This window comes from Monodelphis domestica, chromosome 2, assembly GCF_027887165.1.
Source record: "Monodelphis domestica isolate mMonDom1 chromosome 2, mMonDom1.pri, whole genome shotgun sequence".
Classification (NCBI taxonomy): Eukaryota; Metazoa; Chordata; class Mammalia; order Didelphimorphia; family Didelphidae; genus Monodelphis; species Monodelphis domestica.
The window spans coordinates 478,814,338-478,836,525 of NC_077228.1; the positions used below are offsets into that span (position 1 = coordinate 478,814,338).

Sequence of the window (22,188 nt, forward strand, 5' to 3'; positions counted from 1 at the left end):
AGTGGGGGAGAGGGGGAGAGAGAGAGAGAGAGAGAGAGAGCGAGAGAGAGCAAGAGAGAGAGAGAGAGAGAGAGAGAGAGAGCGAGAGAGAGAGAGAGAGAGAGAGAGAGAGAGAGAGAGAGAGAGAGAGAGAGAGAGAGAGAGAGAGAGAGATGGGAAGTTGGTGGGAAGACCTGGATTCAAATCTAGTTTCAGTTACTTCCTAGCTGGGTGACCTTGGACAAATCACTTAACCTCCAATGCCTAGCTCTTACTGCTCCTCTGCCTTGGATACATAGGATTAATTTTAAGAGGGAAGGCAAGGATTTAAAAAAATAAAAAGAGCATTGGGGAAAACCTGCATTCAATTGCTGCCTCTGACACTTACTGGCTGGATAATTTTTGTCAAGGCACTTCAACTCTAGTACCTCTCAATTTCTCCATCTGTAAAATGAACATAGCAATAGTTGAGCTACCAACTTTACCCTGGCAATTCTGAAAAGAAAGAGCTCTATCTTTCTCTTTCTCTATTTAAAACCCTTCTCTTCCCTCAATGAATCAATCTTGTGCGTTGATTCTAAAGCAGAAAAGTGGTAAGGACTAGGCAATAGGAGTTAAGAGACTTGCCCAGGGTCACACAGCTGGGAAGTGTCTGAGGCCACCCACATTTGAACCCAGGACCTCACATCTTGGATCTAGTTTTCAATCCACTGAGGCACAGTGTAGGATCTGCTGACTCTAACGAGTCCAGTAGAAGAGGGTGAGGGGATATCCTAAGGACCAGAGAGTCCCAATGAATCTTGGCTTTATCTATGGAAAAACTAGCCTCCAAATCACGGAATCTAAAGAGCTGTAAGGGGCTTCAGAGGTCGTCTAGCCCAACCCCGACACGAAGAGCCCCCCTCCCCCACAGCGTTTTAGAGTCCAGCAGATGGTGAGGGGTTATCTGAAAAGCTTGGTTCGGCGTATGGAAAAAAAGATGCAAATGCCAGAATTTCAGAGTTGAAAGGGGCTTTAGAGGTCAGCTAGCCCAGCCCCGACAAGACGCACGCCCCATACCCCCGCCCTTCCCCTCCCCCTCCCTCGCGCCTTTTGGTGGTTCCGGGAGAAGGGGTTTAGAGCTGGAAAGGGCTTAGGAGATCATCTGGTTTCCCTTTACGGATGAGGTCAGAGAACGGGCGAGCCTGGCCTCCGGAGAGAAAAGCGATTGGCAGAAGACGAGGCACGACCATTTCAACCTCCCAGCCCCGCACAGACCGGGGCGGAGGGAGCGCTCAGACGCTAGGAACCCATCAAAACCAAGGCGAAGAGCATCCCGATCCCGGCGGCAGCGGAGCCAGACAGCCCACGTGACCACGAGGCCGCGGGAGGAGGGCCTCGAGGTGAGGGCGGGGCCGAGGGCGGGCCCTGCGCTGGGGGTGGAGCCGGGAGCATGTCGGATGGGGGCGGGGTCGGACCGGGATTTGGGGTTGTTTTTTGGTGCGAGAAGCGGTTTGCATTAGCTTTTGGGGTCTCCCTCGGAACCTGGTCGAAGTCACAGGCCCGCAGCCCCACCGCCCCACAACCCTATCCGGTGCCGGTGGGACGCTCGGGCCGGAGCCAGTTCCGGGGCCCGCAGCTCGGGCTGAGCGAACACGTGGTGTGCCCCGCAGCTGCCCCCGGAGCCCGCAGCTCCCGGGCGGCCCAGGAGGCGCACCCGGGAGGCCGGTATGGCAGCAGGTGAGTGCGGCGTGCTGGGCCCGGGAGGCGTTCGGGAGGGGGGGAGATCTCACCCCTGCCTAGACCTCCCTGCGCTCGGGGCCTCCACTTCCTGCATATCCAGGCGGTAGGGGGCCGGGGGAGCCCCGAAATTTGGGGAAAGGGCAGCTCTGGAAAGCAGAGTTCAAGCCCCGAGGCTGACCCGAGATGGAGTCAGACCTTGGACCCATCACTTCACCTGGGCACCGGCTTCCATTTCTTCATTTTTTAGGAGGAGGAGGAGATGGACCAGGGTTTTTTTTTTCTTTTTTTTAAATGAAACCCGGCTTTAGTAACAACTCTTAAGACAGAAGGGAGTTAAGTGACTGGCCCAGGGTCACACAGTCAAGAAGTGTCCGAGGTCAAATTTGAACGCAGGACCTCTGGCGTCCAGGTTTGGTTCTTTATCCCTGAAGACACCTAGGTGCCCCACCTTCCGACCTAGTTTCAGTTATAAGACAGAAGAGCCGGAAAGGGTTGGCCGTTGGGGTTGTGTGACTGGCCCAGGGTCACCCCTCCAGAAAGTGTCCCAAGTCACATTTGAACCGACAACCTCCCCACTGCAAACCCAACCTTTTTTGTGTCACACGCTCCTTTGTCGGCTAGGGAAACCCCCTTCCCAGGAATATTTTCTCATGTGCATAAAATTGAAGAAAACTAATTTTTGAAACTTTTATTTTGAAACTTATTTTGAAAAAGTTATCAAAAATATTTTTTAAAAATACCATTGGGGGGTGGGGCTGGTGTGGGGAAACCCAGGGTTCCAAAGTGGCCTCAGACACTTCCCTGTCACTTTACCCTGTGTCCCACCCTTCCCCTCCAGAAGAACCAATGCTGAGGGGGCAGCTGGGTGGCCCAGGGGATGGGGGGCCAGGCCCAGAGAGGGGAGGTCCTGGGTTCAAATTTGGCCTCAGATCCTTCCTGGCTGTGTGACCCTGGGCAAGTCACTTCACCACCATTGCCTAGCCCTTACTGCTCTTCTGCCTTGGAAACTATACATGGTTGACTCTTAAGATGATCAGGGTTTTTTTAAAAAGCCACAACAAAAAAGAATGCTGAGACAGGAGGTGAGGGTTAAAAAAGGACATGCCCTGGGCCAGTTCTGAGGCCTGGATCAGGTCTAACTTCCAGCCTGAGGGTTCTGAGTACTCTTCTGCCTGGGATCAACCAGCCTGACTTCCAAGGGGGAAGGTGACAGCTGGCATCAGTAAAGGTGGAGGGGCACAAAGGCCCCCCCCCAGGAGTCACCCCATTCCCCTGCTCCTGGGCTGTCTGATGTGGGCCCATGAAGGGCTCCGTTTCTCTCCAGACCTGGGGACAGTTCCTCTGGCCCCAGAGAGCTGGGGTGCCCTGCTTTGGGGTGTCTGTGTTTTGGGGTGCCCTGCTTTGGGGTGTCTGTGTTTTGGGGTACCCTGCTTTGGGGTGTCTGTGTTTGGGGGTGCCATGTTTTGAGGTGCCTTGCTTTAGGATGCCTTACTTTGGGGTGTCTGTATCTTGGAGTGCCCTGCTTTTGGGGTGTCTGTGCTTTGGGATGCCCTGCTTTGGGGTGTTTGTGTTTTGGGAGCACCAATCAGCTTGAGGGAATCCCTGGGAAATGCCTCCCTCCCTCTCTCCTTTTCTCTCTCCTTCCCTCCCTCCGTCCCCCTCCCCCTCCCCCAAAGAGCAGCCAGGTCCCTGCACAGCTGGGGGAGGGGACCCAAGTTGGGAGGGGGCACGCTTGGCTCCCCTCCCCTAGTCTTGCTTCCTCTCTCCCCTCCCTCTGTGGAGACCTGCGCGGCGCCCTCCCTGGGGCAGGGGATGAGGGGCAGGGATGGGGGGGGGGCACTCCTCCGTTGCCCAGGCAACCTCAGAAATCTTGGCCCAGGCCTCTTCCGCCCACCCCGCTGAGCCCGACTCAGCTTCCTGCTCCAGTCACTCCTGATGTGGGCGGGCATTGTGGGCAGGGAGGCGGGAGGCAGGGTGCTGGCAGATCCAGGCCCCTGCCTGCCTGCCCTCCTCTGCCCCAACCATGGCATCCTCCTCGGTGGCCCCGGGGAAGCCCAAGGCCAGATGCCCCTTTAAGAAGCGGGGCAGTCTGCAGGTGGCCCGTGCCCCAGGTGAGTCTGGCCCCTGCCCCCTCGGTGCCCACCTCAAGCCCCTGCGCCCGGAGGGCTTCCCCGCCACCCCTGGGAAGGGGAGGGGGATGCTGGTGACCGAGGGAAGAGGCACAGGAGCCAGCCTTTGCAGCAGAACGCTGGCGTGTGGCACCTCTGCGTTTATCCTCACGGGCACCCCTGCGGCTGCATCTGCCGGCAGCAGGGAGCTTGGAGTCGCTCCTCTCCTCCCGAAGCTTGCCTTCCCTGGAACCACTCTGCCCCCACTTCCATCCCCGGCGCCGTCTCTTGGCAGCTGCTCTGGGAAGATGCTCCTGCGCAGGATTCCCCCCTGGCCACCTTCTCTTTAGCCTTGCAGTCCGTGCCTGTTCCAGCGGGCATCGGTGCGCCATTCAGGGCCCAGGATGACCCGTGATACTGCCAAGAGGCTCCTGGCTGGGCTCCCACTCTGGCACCCATGTTTGTAAATTTATGGAGAACTCTTCCCCCCAAAAGCTGCCATCATTATTCCGCGGTTGAGGGAACTGTTTTCAGGGGTGCCCTTGTACATAACTGCTAAGAACACCCCTCTGCGATGCTCCTGCTATTGACTTAGGGCACTTAGCTCCCTTGGGTGCTCAGGACTGTGCCATGGGGTGAGGGGACCCTCAGGGAGGCTCAGGATTGTTCCATGGATGAGGGGATCCTCAGGAGGCTCAGGATTGTGCCATGGGGTGAGGGGATCCTCAGGAGGCTCAGGATTGTGCCATGGGTGAGGGAACCCTCAGGGAGGCTCAAGACTGTGCCATGGGTGAGGGAGCCCTCAGGGAGACTCAAGACTGTGCCATGGGTGAGGGGATCCTCAGGGAGGCTCAGGATTGTGCCATGGGGTGAGGGGATCCTCAGGAGGCTCAGGATTGTGCCATGGGTGAGGGAACCCTCAGGGAGGCTCAAGACTGTGCCATGGGTGAGGGAGCCCTCAGGGAGACTCAAGACTGTGCCATGGGTGAGGGGATCCTCAGGGAGGCTCAGGATTGTGCCATGGGGTGAGGGGATCCTCAGGGAGGCTCAAGACTGTGCCATGGGTGAGGGGATCCTCAGGGAGGCTCAGGATTGTGCCATGGGTGAGGGGATCCTCAGGGAGGCTCAGGACTGCCATGGGTGAGGAGGCCCTCAGGGAGGCTCAGGACTGTGCCATAGATGAGGGGGCCCTCAGGGAGGCTCAGGACTGTGCCATGGGAAAAGGGGCCCTCAGGGAGGCTCAGGACTGCCATGGGTGAGGAGGCCCTCAGGGAGGCTCAGGATTGTGCCATGGCTGAGGGGATCCTCAGGGAGGCTCAGGACTGTGCCATAGATGAGGAGGCCCTCAGGGAGGCTCAGGACTCTGCCATAGATGAGGGGGCCCTCAGGGAGGCTCAGGACTGTGCCATGGGAGAAGGGGCCCTCAGGGAGGCTCAGGACTGCCATGGGTAAGGAGGCCCTCAGGGAGGCTCGGGACTGTGCCATGGCTGAGGGGGCCCTCCCCTGAGGTCCTGAGGTCTGTGAGGTCCCTGAGGTGCTTGTCCCCTGGTGCTTGGGTCTCTGCACAGTTGAGGGCACCGTTGCCTCCTGGGATCCTGCCCAGTTTGGCCCCAGGGCTCCCCAGCTTGTGACAGCTGTGCTGTTGTGTGTGTGGTAGTTGGGGGGAAACTCCTTCCCTCTGTCTTGGGGAAGCCCAGCTGTGGAAGGGTCAGCTGGCTGAGGACAGAAGGCCAGTGTCTTGGGAAGAAGGAGCCTGAAGGTGGCTGGGTGTCGTCGGGCCTCCACCAGGTTGCTTTTGGCAGGGCTCCCCATGCAGAGAGGAGGCCGCTCGGGGGTGTGGGATGACCAGGAGCCCTTCGGAGAGGCGCCAGGGGTCTGACCAGGCAGGGCTGGAATGTGCCTGTGGTCCAGCTTAGATTTTGTGGCTCCCGTAGCTAGCCGCTCAGAGGGAACTTGATGAATAGCTCCCATTTAGGATGCTTTACAAGGACGCCTTCTTGCACCAGTGCTACTGTGGCTCCCAGGGACAGATGGGCACACAGAGGTGGGGCGGGCGAGCTGCCCAGGGGCACCACCCCACAGGGAGGTGTTGAAGGCCACATCGGTGCTAGGGATGGCGAGGTCCTGGGGGCGCCGCTCTAGGTCATTCTGGCCCAAATACAGGACGGAGCCTCCTGGGAGTCGGGGTGCCCCATGCCAGTCTGTAACAGGAGGGCACGGACGGCACTTTCTAGTTCCCAGGCCAGGCTCCTGGGGATTTCTGACCTCAGGAAGGAAGGGAACAAGCACGATTGAGGGTCGCTGGATGCCAGGCCCTATGCCGAGCACCTCACCCATCTTCAGTCAGAATCTCATGTCAGCCCTGGAAGGTAGGTGCCGGGCCAGGCTCACACTGTCCCAGGGAGCTTTGAACTCTGGCCTCCCGGACCCCCCTGCCTCTAAAGAAGGTCCTGGGGACCCTGGGCCTTAGGATTTGCCCTCAGAGGCTTCCAAAACAAAATATTTGCCCTTGAGAGGAGAGAAGCGTGACCTGGAGCCCATCTGACCCCCAGACTGGGCCTGTGACCTGGAAGCCTGTGGGGTTACCCTGCCTTCCTTTGGGGAGATTGCCTGAGGTCTACGTAGGCTTTCTGGGGGAAATTAGGATTTTTCCTGCTTCTGATCTGTCGGGCTAGAGATTGGGCTGGGGTTCGAGGCCCCCCATGTCCCTGAAGGGATAATAATAATAATAATAATAATAATAAGGTTTGTAGCACTTTAAGGATTTCAAAGCATTTATCTCACTAGGACCCTGAAGTACTAGTAAGAGGCTTGTTATGCGTGTTTTACAGATGAGAAAACTAAATCTGGGAGAGATATATTGATTTGCTTTGGGTCACACAGCTGGTAAGTGTGATCTGGCATGGGAGTCCAGTTCTCCCTCCCTCAGCCTGGCATCCTCTGCCCTGGGGCTCGATACCTGTCCTCCTGGAGAGGGATGGCAGGGCAGTGTGCCTGGGCCTTCTCCTGGCCGCCTTGTTCTCTGGGTTCCTGGGGAGAAGGGGGGGGTCCTGGGAGAGCTACAAGCTGGGAGGAGTCGGGAATCCCAGAGTCCTCCTCCCTCTGCCCCCAGGGAGCCACTTCCCTTGGGGAGGCATCTTCTTCAGAGGGATTTGAGGAGGGGGAACCTCCCTGGGTTCTCCTGTTTGCATCCCTGTCAGGTGCCCTGCCCAGGGCCTCATTCTTGACTATGGGCAGACCTGAGCCCTGCATTCTTCTCCTATAGTTGAGCCTCCTCCTCTGGGGCCTTTTCTTTGTCATGAAAATACCAATAGCTCCTGTTTGGGGAAGATTTCCAGCCTGCTCCCAGAAGCCTGGGGAGGCTGGAAGAGTGAGAACTCCAGGCCTAGGGAGCTTAGATCTGTCTCCTAAGTAAGTGGCTGAGGCTCTTTGGAAGCCGGGCCTCTGGGCTCTTAGGCCTGGCCTTGGGGGTCAGAGAGGTCTGGGCATGTAGGGGAGGGACTACTGTGTGGCCTGGCTGCCCAAGGGAAGAGTTGGGACACCTTGAGGTGCCTGTTCCCTTCTAATAGCTCCATCTCTCCAGGCCCAGGTGCCCCCCCATCTCTCTTCTCTTCCTTCTCTTCCCTCTTCTTTCTCTGTCTACTGGCTTTCTCTTTCTCCCCTCTTCCTCTGTCTCTTTCCTCCCTTCCTCTCTACCTTTCTACCCTCTTTCGCCTTGTCTCCCCTCTTCCTCTCTCTCCCCTCTTCCTCTCCCCCCTTTCTCCCTCTCCCTCTCCCTGTCTCTCTCCCCTTCTTTCTCTTTCTCTCTCCCCTCTTCCTCTGTCTCTCCCTCTTCCTGTTTCCCTCCCTCCTCTTCCCTCTCTCCCCCTCTCTGTCTTCCCTTTCTCTCTCCTTCATCTCTCCCCATCCTCTCTGTTTCTCCCCCTTCCTCTCTCCCTCTCTCCCTTCTCTCTCTCCTTCCCTCCCTCTCTCCCCTTCTTCCTCTTTCTCCCTTCTTCCTCTCTCTCTCCCCTCTTCCTCTCTCTCCCCCCTCCCTTTCTCCCTCTCTTCCCTCCTCTCCTTCTTCCTTTCTCCCCTCTTCCTCTCTCTCCCCTCTTCCTCTCTGTCTCTCCCTCTTCCCTCTCCCTGTTTCCTTCCCTCCTTCTCTCCCCTCTCTGTCTTCCCTCTCTCTTCTTCATCTCTCCCCTTCCTCTCTCTCTCTTTCTCTGTCTCCCCCTTCTTCTCTCCCCTTCCTCTTTCTCTCTCCCCTTCCTCTCTCTCTCTCTCTCTTTCTCTGTCTCCCCCTTTTCTCCCCTTCCTCTTTCTCCCCTCTTCCTCTCTCTCCCCTCTTCCCTCTCTCTCCCTGTTTCCCTTCCTCCTTCTCTTCCCTCTCTCTCTCCCCCTCTCCCCATCCTCTCTGTGTGTCTCCCCCTTCCCTCTCTCTCTCTCTCTCTCTCTCTCTCTCTCTCTCTCTCTCTCTCTCTCTCTCTCTCTCTCTCCCTCTCTCTCTCTCCCTCTCCCTCTCTCCTTCTCTCCTTTCCCCCCCTCATCTTTCTCCCTCTCCTTTCCCTGTCTCTGTGCTCCCCCCTAGCTGTGGGGCCTTCCCTGCAGGGAGCAGCAGCTGTGGCTCTTTGGGCTTCTAACAATAGCAGGCCCCGGGGTGGGCTCCTGGGCAGGGACAGGTGATGTCCCTCTTTGTCCCCCTGCAGCAGCATGGCTGGGGGTTGACTCCTGGAGTGCCAGGGCTTGGCTCCGCCCTTCAGGAGGGGGCTTTGGGGCCGGGCCAGGCCGGGTCCCACACTCTGAGGGCTCCCCTCTTCTCCTCTGGGCCGTCCTGCGCTCGCCTGGGCTCTGGGCATGTGGGGGTTAAGACCCCATTGGGCTCTGGGATGTCCCTTGCAGGCCAGTCCAATGCCTCTCCCCTGACACCCAGACCATCCTGTCTACCATCCTGCTGGCCCCCTGGCCCGGGCTACCTGGCTCTTCCCCGACCCCCAGCCTTTTTCCCTCTACCCTCCACCCCCACTGCACCCCCGTCTACAGCTGCACTTGGTATCGTCCGTGCCGGCTCCAGAGCCGTCCTCCGGGACTGACTGCAGCCTCACCCGGGCAGGCGGGCGGGTGGGCAACAGCTCCTGTGAGGGGTGCACACCGCCGTCAGGGGCCTGGCTCGGGGCTGCCAGATTTCTGCAGGTAGGGGAGTGGATGGGCGGGGGGCCTGCCAGGGGCAGAGCCGGGCTTGGGCCAGGCATTCCTCTTTCCCGCCCCTGAAGTGAGGCAGCGTCGGGGCTTCTCATGGGCACTGAGGAGCCAGGCAGAGCGCTGAGCAGCCTGGGGAGAGGACTCGCTGAGGGCTGGGCTGGTTCCTCGGCCCTGGCACAAGTCCTGGGCAGTGCCCCTGGCCTTTCCCAGGGCCAAGGAGTATAGGGTCCTGGCCATCGAGGTGTCCGGGGGGAGGGAGCCGGGGGGCCCCAGACGGGAGGGCCTGAGCCAGGTGGGTTGGGAGCTCCTGGTCTCTTCGGGGCCTCCGATCTTCAAGGCCCTCATCGAAGAGGGTGAGGCAGAGAGCAGAGCCCGGGCCTCGGAGTGGCACAGCCTGGCCGTGGTGGGCCCTTCTGGAGGGGCAGCCAGCTGTGAGGTGGAGCCAGGCAGCTTCTTGGCAGCTCCAGGGTCCTGGGGGAAAGGCTGGCCCCGGGGGACCCAGCAAAGTTCCCGCTCCTCCCTGGCCCTGCCCCTTGTGGGCCGTGCCCTCCGAGAGGAGTCAAACTGTGGTTTTCCCTCCTGCTCTGCCAGCCTCTGATACTGGCCTCCGGTCCCCTCCCCCCACTGCAGGGTAGGGTTGTGGGCCCGGGACGTGGCATGGGGCCAATAAAGGCTTTCTGGGAATGGTCAGGAGGGGGGTCCCGAAGCCCACCCACCCAGCATCTGGGTGTCCCACCTCAAAACCAGCACTGGGAAGCCAGGGGTAGAATAAGGGCTTAAGTCAGAACTTCATTTTTCTTGAAGTTGTTTGCTTGGGAGCCAGAAGACTTGAGCTGAGAGGTGCTGCAGGACTGGGGTGTCTGGGAGCTTGGAGTTTCTCTTGAAAGGGTCCCTCTGGTGCATGCCTTCTCCCGCCCCTCTTCCAGCACCCATTGCCACCCACATCACTTGCTGTGAGCCTGGGCTCACTGTGAAAGGGATAGGCCAGAATCGGGGGGCAGCGGGGGGGGGGGGGGGGGGGGATGACTGCCTGGTGGCTCCATCCTACCCCTGCTGACCCCAGGCACCGTCTCTGTCTCTACAGAGGCACGGGGCGGGCTGGGCCCCCCCCCACTGCAATCTGCCCGCTCCCTGCCGGGCCCTCCCCCCTGCCTCAAGCACTTTCCACTCGACCTGCGCACCTCCATGGATGGCAAATGCAAGGAGATTGCTGAGGTACCCCCCTCCCCCCATGCCCTCTGGTGTAGCCCCTCTGCTGGTCCCCTGCCCCCCCTCCAGATGCATGACTCCCCTGCCGACTGCTCTCCACCCCCAGCCCTGACTCACAAACCCAGCCCGGGCAGGGAGGCCGCCCTGCTGCCGGGGATGGGCAGAGTGTGTCTGAGGATGCCCTTCTCGCCAGGAACTGTTCAGCCGCTCCCTCGCCGAGAGCGAGCTTCGCAGCGCCCCGTATGAGTTCCCAGAGGAGAGCCCCATAGAACAGCTGGAGGAGAGGCGCCAGCGGCTGGAGAGGCAGATCAGCCAGGACGTCAAGTGAGCCCCCTCCCCCTGCTGGGCCAGCGACCAGCCAGCGACCCCAAGGGGAGAGCCCGGCCAGGCTGCCCTGCAGAGAACACCGTCTGTCCCTGCCCTTTCCTTGTGTCTTCAGCCTCCCCACTGCCTGGCTTCCCCACGCAGGGGAAGGGGCTTCCCGTTGCACTCCCCCATCTGTAACCAGGTCCTTGCATCCCAAAGGAGCATTATGGGGGCCAGAGCCTGTGTTAGCCGCCGATCTCTTTTCCTTCCAGGTTGGAACCAGATATTCTGCTCAGGGCCAAGCAAGACTTTCTGAAGACAGACAGTGATTCAGACCTCCAGTGAGTGCTGACAAGGCTGGGAGAACTTGTCCCCCCCCCACTCCCCCCCCACCCATCAGCTCCCTGCAGGCCTGATCCCATCACCGATGGGCATGGGAGCTCCTGCTCGGGGTCTGAACTGGGCAGGGGTGGCCCCCCAGAGCCCAGACCCCTGATGAGCTTTAGCTTAGGTCAGAACTCCGAGCTCGGGGGCTCCAGCGGCCTCAGGCTCCCCTTTGGCTGTCGTTTTTATAGGCTGGCCCCCTCCATGGCCTTAAAGCTACCCTGGCCCTGCTCCCTTTCCCTCCTCACGTCTTCAGGCTCTTCCTCTGCAGGTTGTACAAGGAGCAGAGCGAAGCTCAGGGCGACCGTGGCCCCAGGGAGCGAGATGGACACCTGGAACGAGAGTTTCAGAGGGTCTCCATCTCTGGGGAGGAGAAGTGTGGGGTGAGTGTGACCTGGGCAGGTGGAGGGAGCCGCAGGGCCCGAGCATCCCTGGGATCCTGCTCCGAGCTTGGCCCTCTGGGCACGAGGGGAAGGAGGGCTCGAAGCACACGCGTTAGGGACGGAGATGGTCCTGGGGAAAAGGACGGATAAGCACTGGCCCTTGTCTGCGTCTGTCCCTCGTGCCCAGGTGCCGTTCACCGACCTGCTGGACGCAGCTAAGAGTGTGGTGCGGGCGCTCTTCATCCGAGAGAAGTACATGGCCCTGGCCCTTCAGAGTTTCTGCCCCACCACTCGGCGCTTCCTCCAGCAGCTGGCCGAGAAGCCCCTGGAGACCAGGGCCTTTGAGCAGGGCCCGGAGACCCCCGTGGCTGCTGGTGTGGATCCCCTTTTGTTCCCTGTTCCCAGAAGAGGGCTCCCTGGGCTGATCTTGGGGATGGTTCTGTGGGCGTCCCTCTTGCCCTCACCCCCGTACAGGCCCCTGGCCTGCCTTGTGGCTGGCCTCTCCCTCGGCTGTTCCATCGGACCACTTCTGTTTCTCTTAGCCCTCGCCCATCCAGGCCCTGTGCAGAGGTGCTTGGGTTTCTGGGGGCCGCCGTTCTTCCAGGGGCTCCCAGAACTTAGTGCCCTCTGCCCCCGGCCTTGGCCTGGAAAAGGCCACCAGGCTCCTTGGGCTGGCCCAAGGCTGGGGTTGGGGAGAAGCTCCCTCCAGAAGGGAGGAAAGCAGAGGCGGTAGGACCCTTGTGGCCCTGACCCCTTTGTCCTTCCCTGCTCTCACCCACACCAGATGCCCCGGTCCACCCCCCGGTGCTAGAGCAGCACCCTTACGACCACTGTGAGCCTGCTGCCATGCCTGGGGACCTGGGCTTTGGGCTCCGCATGGTCCGGGGAGTCGTCCACGTCTACCTGAAAAGGGATCCCGAGGAACAGTGAGTGAGGAGGGAAGAATGAAGGGGGTACTCAGGAGAGGGCAGAGGGGGCAGGCTAGGGGGGCCGACTGGCGGAGTCGGCCCCCTTTCCTCAGCCCGGGCTCCCCGCAGGAACTCGGAGCTGGAGCTGCCCTATCCCGACCTCCAGGAGTTTGTAGCCGATGTCAACGTGCTCATGGCGCTCATCATCAATGGCCCCATGTGAGTCCCCGTCCCCGAGGCCCGGCCCCGCAAGTCCCGCTGTGCTCTCCCAGCTCATCTCCTCCCTTCCCCTTCCCCTTCCCAGAAAGTCTTTCTGCTACCGGCGGCTGCAGTACCTGAGCTCCAAGTTCCAGATGCACGTGCTGCTCAACGAGATGAAGGAGCTGGCCGCGCAGAAGAAGGTGCCCCACCGGGACTTCTACAACATCCGGAAGGTCCGTTTCCCAGCCCTTTCCCTAATGTTTCCCCCAAAGCCATCCCCTCCTGGCTCGCCTCCTGCCAGCCCTTCCCCACAAAGCGCCTGCCGAGCAGGGTTGGGACTGGGAAGGGGGAAGGTGTTCCCTCCCCGAGGCCACCTTGGAGCAGGCTTCCCCCCAGGACGGCTCTTGCCCTTCACTCAGCCCTGGGACGTGTGCGGCAGGCCCCCTCCCCCCTTACCCCTCCATTCCCCTTCTGATCCCCCTCTGGCACCTCCAGGTGGACACCCACATCCACGCCTCATCGTGCATGAACCAGAAGCATCTCCTTCGCTTCATCAAGAGGGCCATGAAGAGGCATCTGGAGGAGATCGTCCATGTGGAGCAGGGCCGGGAGCAGACGCTTCGGGAGGTCTTCCAGAGCATGAACCTCACGGCCTACGACCTGAGTGTGGACACGCTTGACGTGCATGCGGTGGGTCCTGGGCCATCCTGAGGGGCTGGGGGGGGGGTCATTCGGAAGAGGGGGAGCTCTGACGTCTCTGACCCGACCTGGCTTCCAGGACCGGAACACCTTCCATCGATTCGACAAGTTCAATGCCAAGTACAACCCCATTGGGGAGTCCGTCCTTCGAGAGATCTTCATCAAAACAGACAACAGGGTCTCGGGGAAATACTTTGCCCACATCATCAAGGTATGGGTATCATGTATAACAACAATATGTATTATATAGATATTGTATATATAAATATAATAATAATGGTGACAACTCGCTCTAACATGAGCAGAGGGCTTTACAGATAGCTCATTTGATCCCCCTTGGGAGGTAGGTGCAATTATTATGATCATTTTACAGATGAGGAAACCGAGCCTCAGAGAGGCAACTAGTTGGCACAACAGATAGAGGGCCAGGCCTGGAGTCACACTGTTTTAGCCACTTGACCCCTCGACACGTTCCTCAACTTGTTTATGGCTTATTTTCTTATCTCTATAACTGGAACAGTAATCATTTCTACTTCCCTGTTGTTGCAAGGATCAAATAATAGAATAATGAATTCTATTCATAATAAATAAAATAGCATTTAAAAGTATAGGGTTTACTCACTGTTATTACGCTTTTTATTAAGATATACAGCTAGTAAGTGTCTGGGGCAGGCTTGGAACACAGATTTTCCAGCACTCTGTCCAGCTGTTCCTGGGCAGCCTCTCTGTGTCTCCCTCAGGAGGTGATGTCAGACCTGGAGGAGAGCAAGTACCAGAACGCAGAGCTGCGTCTCTCCGTGTACGGGCGCTCTCGAGACGAGTGGGACAAGCTGGCCCGCTGGGCCGTGGGGCATCGCGTGCATTCACCCAACGTGCGCTGGCTGGTGCAGGTGCCCCGACTTTTGTGAGTGGCCTCCAAAGGTTGCAGGAAGGGCATACTTCGAGGAGGTCCGTCCCCAGCCCCCAGCCTTTCCCCCTTGGGCGTGAGGATGTGTGTTCCAGGGCAGCCCACGGAGCCCCTGGCTCTGGGTGCATCGAGTGGCTCCACTTGGATGTTTCTCGTCCTTCTTCCAGGCTTGGGATGTCCCTGGGCAGCTCCAGCTTCTTTTTAAGAACCTTTGGGGATGGACCCGTCTTCGTCACGCCAGTCTCAGGTTTCTATCCCACCCCAGCTCCTGGCTGGTCCCTCTCTAATATGTTCCCCTCCGTTCCCTGCAGTGATGTCTATCGCACCAAAGGCCAGCTAGCCAACTTCCAGGAGATGCTGGAGAACATCTTCCTCCCCCTCTTTGAGGCCACTATCCACCCCGCCAGCCACCCGGAGCTGCATCTCTTCTTGGAACATGTGAGCCTTTGAAAGACGGGTGGAGGAGCCACCGGAGGGAGGGGTGTTGGGGAAGTCTCCCCTCCTTCCTCACTCCTGTGCCCCATCCCTAGGTGGATGGCTTTGACAGCGTGGATGACGAGTCGAAGCCTGAGAACCATGTGTTCAATCTGGAAAGCCCACTGCCGGAGGCCTGGGTGGAGGAAGACAACCCTCCCTACTCCTACTACCTGTACTACACCTACGCCAACATGGCGGTGCTCAACCACCTGCGCAGGTGAGGGGGTGCCCCTGCCTCCTTGTTCTGTTCCGTGTGCGTGCAGACAGAGGATGGTTACAGGTGACCCAGCATGCCTTGTACTTGATGCCGAGATGTTTTTAGGAAGGTCGAATCCAGATTTCTTCCAGGTCACAAGGCCCCTTAGTGATGAAGAACCCAGGTCTTCCATTCCAGTGGGTTTTTGGTTTGTTGTTGTTGTGTTGCACAAACCCTGCAGTCGAGGGGCCTCTTTCTCACCTGTTCTGTGGCCATTTCTTCAGTTCTCTTCCCAGACTGGGTTCCCTTCTCCACAAACGCTCCATCTGCGCCCCTTTCTCCTTTATTCTCAGAGTCCATTGTGGGCCTCCTCCCGCGGCTCTCCCTTCTCCATCTCTTCTGCCCCTGCCATACGCCTGGGGGCTTTGGTTTCATCTCTAAGCCATTCTTGGGTGGGAGAAGGCGTTTGGGCTTCCCAGGGACAAGGAGCTCTGGATCACAGGCAGGGAGGTGGCTGTAAGACTGATACAGTTGTGTCCCCCATTACAGACAGCGGGGTTTTCACACCTTTGTGCTCCGGCCCCACTGTGGAGAGGCTGGACCCATCCATCACCTGGTGTCCGCCTTCATGCTGGCCGAGAACATCTCCCATGGACTGTTGCTTCGAAAGGTCAGTCAGGCCCAAAGCCTACATCCTGTTCTGTTGATCCACTACCCTTCCACCCTTCTCGAACGGCAGACCCACCCCCGGATGCCCTCTCAGCAGCTAATGTCCCCAATAACTACCGCCTCCCCGACTTTTTCAGCTGGTACCCTCAATGGCCAATGCCCTTTACTCGTCCCAGAGGGTAGAACTGGTGACCAGGACCTTTTCCTCATCCTTTCAAACCGGTACCCCTCCCAAACTCCCATGACCCCAATATTGCCACTCCTCTGTCCTCTGTGCTCAGTGACTGCTCCTGGCACGAACCGCCCTGCTAGGACCAACACCTCCGGAGAACCAGTGACCGACCCCTTCCCAACCCATAGCTGCCTCCAGCCTCGCTTCCCCTCTCAGCAGGCATCTCGCCAGGGCCCCAGTCCTGGCCCTTTCCCCTCAGATCCTCCTCAGCCAGCCCTGACCCACGCTGCCCCGCTCTCATCCGTCCTCATCGAGGCCCCAGTCCCAGCCTCGGCCTCTTCCCCTCATGCTAGTCCTTGGACGGCACGGACTCGTGGGGGCCCCGGGAAGTGACTGTCCCCGAGTGACCCCAGCAGAAGGGGTCAAAGACGGTGTTACAGGGGCCCCCCAGCAGTATTGGGGCAGGCTGGGCCCCCTGACCCCTTCTCCCTCCTCCCCTCCAGGCTCCAGTCCTGCAGTACCTGTATTACCTGGCTCAGATCGGCATTGCCATGTCTCCACTCAGCAACAACAGCTTGTTTCTCAGCTACCACCGTAACCCACTGCCCGAGTACCTGTCCCGGGGGCTCATGGTCTCGCTGTCCACCGATGACCCCCTGCAGTTTCATTTCACCAAGGTCAGAACTCAGCCCGCTGGGTTAGGGAGGGCTGGTGCTGCTCCCTCCCCTCCCCGATTCGTCCGGCCCACCCCCACGTGGGGGATCCTCCTGCTCCTCCCCCACCCCGTGCTGCTGGTGTGGGGGAGGCCCTGGGGGGCTAAACAGACTGTCCTGTGCCCAGGAGCCTCTGATGGAGGAGTACAGCATCGCCACTCAGGTGTGGAAGCTGAGCTCCTGTGACATGTGCGAGCTGGCCCGAAACAGTGTCCTCATGAGCGGCTTCTCCCACAAGGTAATGCCCGCCAGCGCCCCCCTGCCAGGGCCCTGGCGTCCTCTGGGGATGTTCGGGGAGGACCTGCCCTGGAGGCTGGGGCCACTTTCTCTGCCTCCTTCCCAGGTGAAGAGCCACTGGCTGGGGCCCAATTACACCAAAGAGGGGCCCGAGGGCAACGACATCCGCCGTACCAACGTGCCGGACATCCGTGTGGGCTACCGCCATGAGACGCTGTGCCAGGAGCTGGCCCTCATCACGCAGGCGGTGCAGAGCGAGATGCTGGAGCCCATCCCCGAAGAGGCCGGCCTCACCATGAGCCCCGGGCCTCACTGAGCCTCAGTGGGCCCTCTGCCAATACCTCGGTGCGGTCTCCCCCTCTGTCCCTCCCGCTTCTCTTCTGCCCCCTCTCCTCTGTCTCTCTCCCTCCTCTGTCGGATTCCGTCCCCGAGTGTCTCTGCTCTTCTGCATGTCTCTCCTGTCTGTCTTCTGGTCAAGTCGGAGGAGGGGACTTCTGGCTGGACACAGAAGGCCGTTGGGCCCAGAGACTTCTCTTTGAATTATGCACAGGGCTGGGCACCGGAGGCGCCCTTTGGGTGGCAGGGCCTCAGGCGTCCCCATCATTCCCAGGGGCGTTTGGAGCCCTGTAGCCGGGCAGGGAGTGACCAGCACCCACGTTCTGTCCGTGACAATGGGGGTTTCTGGAGGCCTGTCCCACCGTGGGCAGTTGGGTTTTCTGGAGCTTCTCGGCTATAGAGGATAGGTGCTACTGGTCCCATGCCCACAGATGCTCAGCCAGGGCCCGAGCATTGGCACGATCTGGCCTAAATGGGCCTCTTTGTCTTGGCCAAGGCGAGGACGTTCCGAGTCTTGTTGGAAGAGCAGGGGGTGGCTGTGGCGTGGATGAGGGCCGAGGCCTGTCCAGTTGTGGAGCTGGGCAGGCTCCCTTCTTCTCAGATTGCTGTGGCCTTCACATAGCTGTGGTAGGGTAGGGGGAAGAGAAGGCTGAGGACCTGGCTCACCTTTTAGAAACAGGTCAGGGGCCCAGAGCTGGCGCCGCACAGCTAGACAAGCCCAAGCTGTAGCTTTCTGTGCCACTGTAGGAGAGGAGGAGGGCCCCGCCTCAGCCCACACACCGGGCAGCCGGGGAAGGAAGGAGCCCAGGGACACCCAGGTGGCCTTGGAGAGAGACTCCCTGGGTGGATCCCCCTTCTCGCCTCTCCTCTCCCTACCCCCGTTGGTGTTGTTGTCACTGGCCAATCTGGAACTGTGTTTTGCATAGCTGTGAAATTTCAAACCAGTCCGTCTCTTTAGCATGTAAAAAAAAATAATAAAGATTATTTAAGTAACATGGTCTTTGAGGGAGAAGAAAGTGGGCTTTGTGTGTGTGCTGGGGGGAGTGGGACAGCACCATAGACTGCGAATTAGAAGGAAATGCAGAAACCATCAAGCCAACCCTTCATCTTTCACAGGACAAACAGGCTCAGAGACTTGCCCAGGGGCCACGCAATTAAGTTTGTGATGAGGCAGGATTTGAACCCTTGTTTTCCTGTTGCCAGGTCCAGTGCCCTATCCATAAAAGCAGGTTGCCTGGGCCTCTTCCCCTGCTCCCTGCCCTCCCACAGGGTCAGAGAGAGCTTGGGGTTGGATTGTTGAGGACAAGGTGGGGACGAGGACACTTAGGATGTGGGGGGATATAAGGATGGGGGAGGGCTTACAGCTGAAAGCAGAGAAGAGACCTGGGGAGGTTTGCTTAGAGAATGGAGAGCTACAGGCCACTGATTGCAACACTGCCCTTCCCCTTCCTGCTCTGATAACAGTAGTTGCCTACAATTTATCTTAGCACTTAAGAAGCCTGTGAGATGAGTAGAAGTAAGAGCTGCCATTTTAATATTTGAACTTCACGACTTGCCTCTGAGGCAGGCGGGGTATGGATTATAGAGAGAAACGGGTTTGTTGAAAATACAGACCTTAGAGTTGGAGCAGCACGGCATATGGTGGAGAGAGCACTGGCTTTGGAGTAGCTGAGTTCAAATCCTGCCTCTGCCAATTCCTTAGTTGTATGACCTTGGACAAAGCCCTTGACCTCTCTGGGGGTCTCAGTTTACTCCCTCTGTTAAATGAGGGGATTGGAAGACTTAGTACTAGATGGCCTCCCTGAAGATCTAGGATCCTAGAAAGGGACCTCCCATCCCACATTTTCCACCCCAGCTAGTTCAACTCTTCCTTCACGGATGAATCCTCTGGTGGTGACATACCCAAAGCTTTATCTTCTGTCTCAGAATCAATAGTGAGTATTGGTTCCAAGGCAGAGGAGAGGTAAGGACTAGGCAGTGGGGCTTTAAGAAACGTATTTGCTCAGGGTCACATAGCTAGAGTATCCAAGGCCATATTTGAACCCAGGACCTCCTGACTCTCAATCCACCAATCTGCCCCTGTTAAAAAAGATTTCTGACTCCCAGGATTCCATCCCATACCAGTCCTTGACCTCAGTCTACTGAGTTCCAAGAATTCATCCCTCACTTACTCGCTGGAGTTCAGTAACTGTTGGGCTCTTACCAACTGATACCTGATTCTTGAACACAACTACCCGGAACCAGCAATGGATTGAAGACTTGTCAGGTCTGGTGGGTCCATCTCCCTCTACCCTAGCAATGCTCCATTTCCCATTGATCTAAAGAAGAAGGAAGCACCGACTCATTCTCTACCATCCACAGACAACTCAATTGAATTGATCCCGGAGACCTCCATATTCCCGCCACCAGCCCCGATTCCCAAGCTTCACCCAGACCTTGACCTAAATTCTCTAACCACAATCCCATCCCACATTTTCCATCCCAGCTGGATGCTTTGGATTTTAGTTACCTTCTCACTCCAAAACCTTGGAGGAGAAGACGGTGGCTAGAGAACTTTAGATGGAGTTGCTGAGCTCCATCTTGAAATGGCTGTGGGAGGGTTGGGATTCCTTCTAGACCCTTGGGATCCCACTTGTGGCTGTTTAAGGGCTTCATATGCAGGAGAAATCCACGAAGGGAAATCTGGGAGCTGAGAGAAGGGCCAGGGCTTCCTTCAATGGTACCTTGCCTGTTGTGAACCCAATGTTTCTCCTGGAACTGGGAGAACTTCCAACTTCCATAGGAACATTTCCAACCAAGGATGCTGTTAATTAACTAGCATTTATTAAGCATCTAAAATGTACCAAGCACTGTTCTGGACACTAGAAAGGCAAACACGAAATCCTTCCCGGGTGTTCTATCATGGCACTAAAATGAACAGAGCTTTCCCTCACAAGTATATTTTTCTATCCTGTTTTATAGTTTTGGAAACTGGCACTTGGGAACCTAACTTTAGGGCAAGAAGGGAGTCTCAAGTTAGTCCAGCTTCTCATTTTGCAGATGAAGGAATTAAATGACCCAAATCATTGCAGATAACGGATAATTGCAAGACTGGGATGGGAACCAAGATCCCCTTAGGTCCACTGCTCTACCAAGCTTCCTCAGATTAGCAAGTGATGAAAGGGGTCATTCTTAATCTTCAAGTGCCCAAATTAGACTATGCATCTTAGTGACTTGAGGACTGCCCCCCCTTTATCAGCCCTCAGTTTCCCTCCTTTAGGGAGTTTTTTATTCACCAGAAAAAAAAAGAAACAGATGTAGAATTTAGAAAGTTTGATCCTCTCAGGATCAAACTCAGCCCTCCAAATTCCCAGGCTCAGACTAGGGCTTCTAGTTGAGAAGACCCTGCAAGGTAGGGTTGGAGATACCTTTTCAAGCCTTTTCTACAGCCCTAACTTGCTTTCCCCCAGAGACTTCTTCAGCTTCTGCAGTAAGTTCTCTTCTCCCAGTGTAGCCTCCTTCCATCTCTATGTCCCCCTCCTTCAGGAATCCTCAACACCAGGTATTGTTGGATGTTCAGATGCTCTCCTCCCTCCTGGCACCAGGTCAGGCATGAGGAATCAGGATTTGGTCCTCATTATAGGCGAATGCCACATGTGTTCCTTTGTAGGTACCATGACTGAGGAATTTGGGTTCTTTCCTAAACTATGGCCTCACCATAGACCATACCTTTCTGGACCTCAGTTGTAAAATGAGGGGATTGAACTAAAAAGATGGATCATGCCTCAGTGGAAAGTGCATTAGTCAGGGTAGCTAGGTGGCACAATGGGAACATCACCGGTCCTGGAGTCAGGACGACCAGGGTGCAAATATGGTGTCCGACGCTTCCTAACTGGACAAGTCACTTAATCTAGATTGCTTAGAACTTGCCACTCTGTCTTAGAGTTATTACTAAAAGAGCATATAAAGGTTGAAAAAAATGCTTAGGTATGACACCACAAAAGCACCGTGGATAGAGCACTAGGCATGGGGTTGGAAGGAACTGGGTTCAAATCTGGCCTCAGACTCTTCCTAGATGTGTGACCTCAGGGCAAGTCCCTCAACTCCCCCATTGGCTAGCTCTTGCTACTCTTCTGTCTTAGAACTGATTTTTAAAAGTCTGGAAGCCAGGCCATCCCAGCTGTGCTACCTGCTAGCCCTCTGACTTTGGGTAAATCACTCTTTAAGCCTGAGCTCCCTCCTCTGTAAACTGAGTGGGTTGGACTAGATAACCTTTGAGGTTCCTTCTAGCTTTGTACTCCATGATCTTCATAATCTCCAGTGTCCATTTCACCCTTAATGGTCCATGATGTCATAAAGATGACCCTTCCCCCTTTCCCTATGCCTTTCCAAATGAGGAGGAAGAACTTGATTTGAGCCCTAACTTTGTCACTTGCTAATTTTATGTGACTTTGGGCGAACCATTCCATTTCTGTGGGTCTCACATCTATTGCAAAGCCCTTCCCTGTGGCAGCTCCTCAAGGCAGATAAGGGAAGTATTGTCCCCAATTTACAGATGAGCAAACTAAGATTCTGAGAGGTTAGGTAAATGGCTTGCACATAACCAAACAACTAGTTAGTCTCTTGGAGTGCAGGTTAGACTTGGGTCTTTGGTTCCAAAGTGACTAAGAGGGAGACCCTCAAAAGTCACACTGCCTCTCATGGACCAAAGCATCATAGATTTGGAATGGGTTGGTGAAGGGGCTGGTAAAGCAGGGATAATGGCGGCACCTAGCTCAGGATCCGGTTGCTGTGGGCATCCCATGAGCTGATGTATATAAACTGCTTTGCACATCTTGAAAGTGCTTTGTAAATATTAGCTATTAACCTCAGAAATTGGTCCCCCTTGACCCACATCCTGATCTAGGACACAGATGGGGTTACTAACCCTCCTTTCCTATTGCCCCTTTCTTGAAATCAAAGATGTAGCTCAAGACCTTGAAGAACAAGAACCTAGAATCTCCTTCAGTCTTCTTGAGGCTGAACTATCTTCCATCCTTCCATGTTTTCATTTTGATTTGGCACCACCATTGTGGGCCCCCTCCTCTGGACTCTCTTCAGTTAGTCAATGCTCAGTCTCCCCAAATACAGTCCAATCAAGCCAGGAAGAGTCGAGGAGAATCCAGAATATAAAGCTGCAAAATCTCAACCATTTATGTTTTGATAACACACATTTTGATAAAAAAAAAGAGAGATGAAAATTTTAGCACAATAATTTACTTGTTCTAAGACACCCACAGACTGGAAGGTGTCCCAGAACATGTAAGTTGTTTTTTCTGTGTTTTCATAAAATGTTGCTGTTGTTGTCAGTATGTATGTTATAATTCTGCTTTCCTTCCTCAATATCTCTTCTTATAAATTTTTTCACATTTCTTTGTATTCA

At 56.8% G+C, this 22,188-nt stretch overlaps 1 protein-coding gene across 5 annotated transcripts; it reads left to right on the forward strand.

The window, feature by feature from the left end:
• The first annotated feature begins 1,099 nt into the window (after positions 1-1,099).
• Positions 1,100-17,780, forward strand: AMPD2 (adenosine monophosphate deaminase 2). 5 transcript variants are annotated; one of them, XM_016429075.2, is made up of 19 exons: positions 1,408-1,698; positions 6,641-6,695; positions 10,075-10,205; positions 10,393-10,523; positions 10,778-10,846; positions 11,161-11,272; positions 11,460-11,646; positions 12,057-12,198; positions 12,310-12,399; positions 12,485-12,614; positions 12,877-13,071; positions 13,160-13,291; positions 13,821-13,984; positions 14,299-14,425; positions 14,518-14,681; positions 15,210-15,330; positions 16,005-16,178; positions 16,342-16,452; positions 16,558-17,780. In XM_016429075.2, exons 3-19 carry the CDS (start codon positions 10,176-10,178, stop codon positions 16,765-16,767), a joined length of 2,289 nt encoding a protein of 762 aa, XP_016284561.1. In that variant the 5' UTR covers positions 1,408-1,698; positions 6,641-6,695; positions 10,075-10,175; the 3' UTR covers positions 16,768-17,780. The 5 variants fall into 5 exon arrangements, with proteins under 5 accessions (XP_007485157.1, XP_007485156.1, XP_016284561.1 ...); XM_007485095.3 differs by lacking the exons at positions 1,408-1,698; positions 6,641-6,695 and adding an exon at positions 1,100-1,361; XM_007485094.3 differs by lacking the exon at positions 6,641-6,695 and having other exon boundaries at positions 1,352-1,698.
• The last annotated feature ends 4,408 nt before the right edge of the window (positions 17,781-22,188 follow it).

What these genes read in the sequence shown, in the direction of transcription:
- AMPD2 (XM_001381919.4), top strand. Translation starts at nt 3,725, where the DNA reads ATGGCATCCTCCTCGGTGGCCCCGGGGAAGCCCAAGGCCAGATGCCCC. An exon ending in CTGGGGAGGAGAAGTGTGGG is followed by an intron (nt 11,273 to 11,459) that starts GTGAGTGTGACC and finishes CCTCGTGCCCAG; the next exon opens with GTGCCGTTCACCGACCTGCT. An exon ending in TGAGCGGCTTCTCCCACAAG is followed by an intron (nt 16,453 to 16,557) that starts GTAATGCCCGCC and finishes CCTCCTTCCCAG; the next exon opens with GTGAAGAGCCACTGGCTGGG.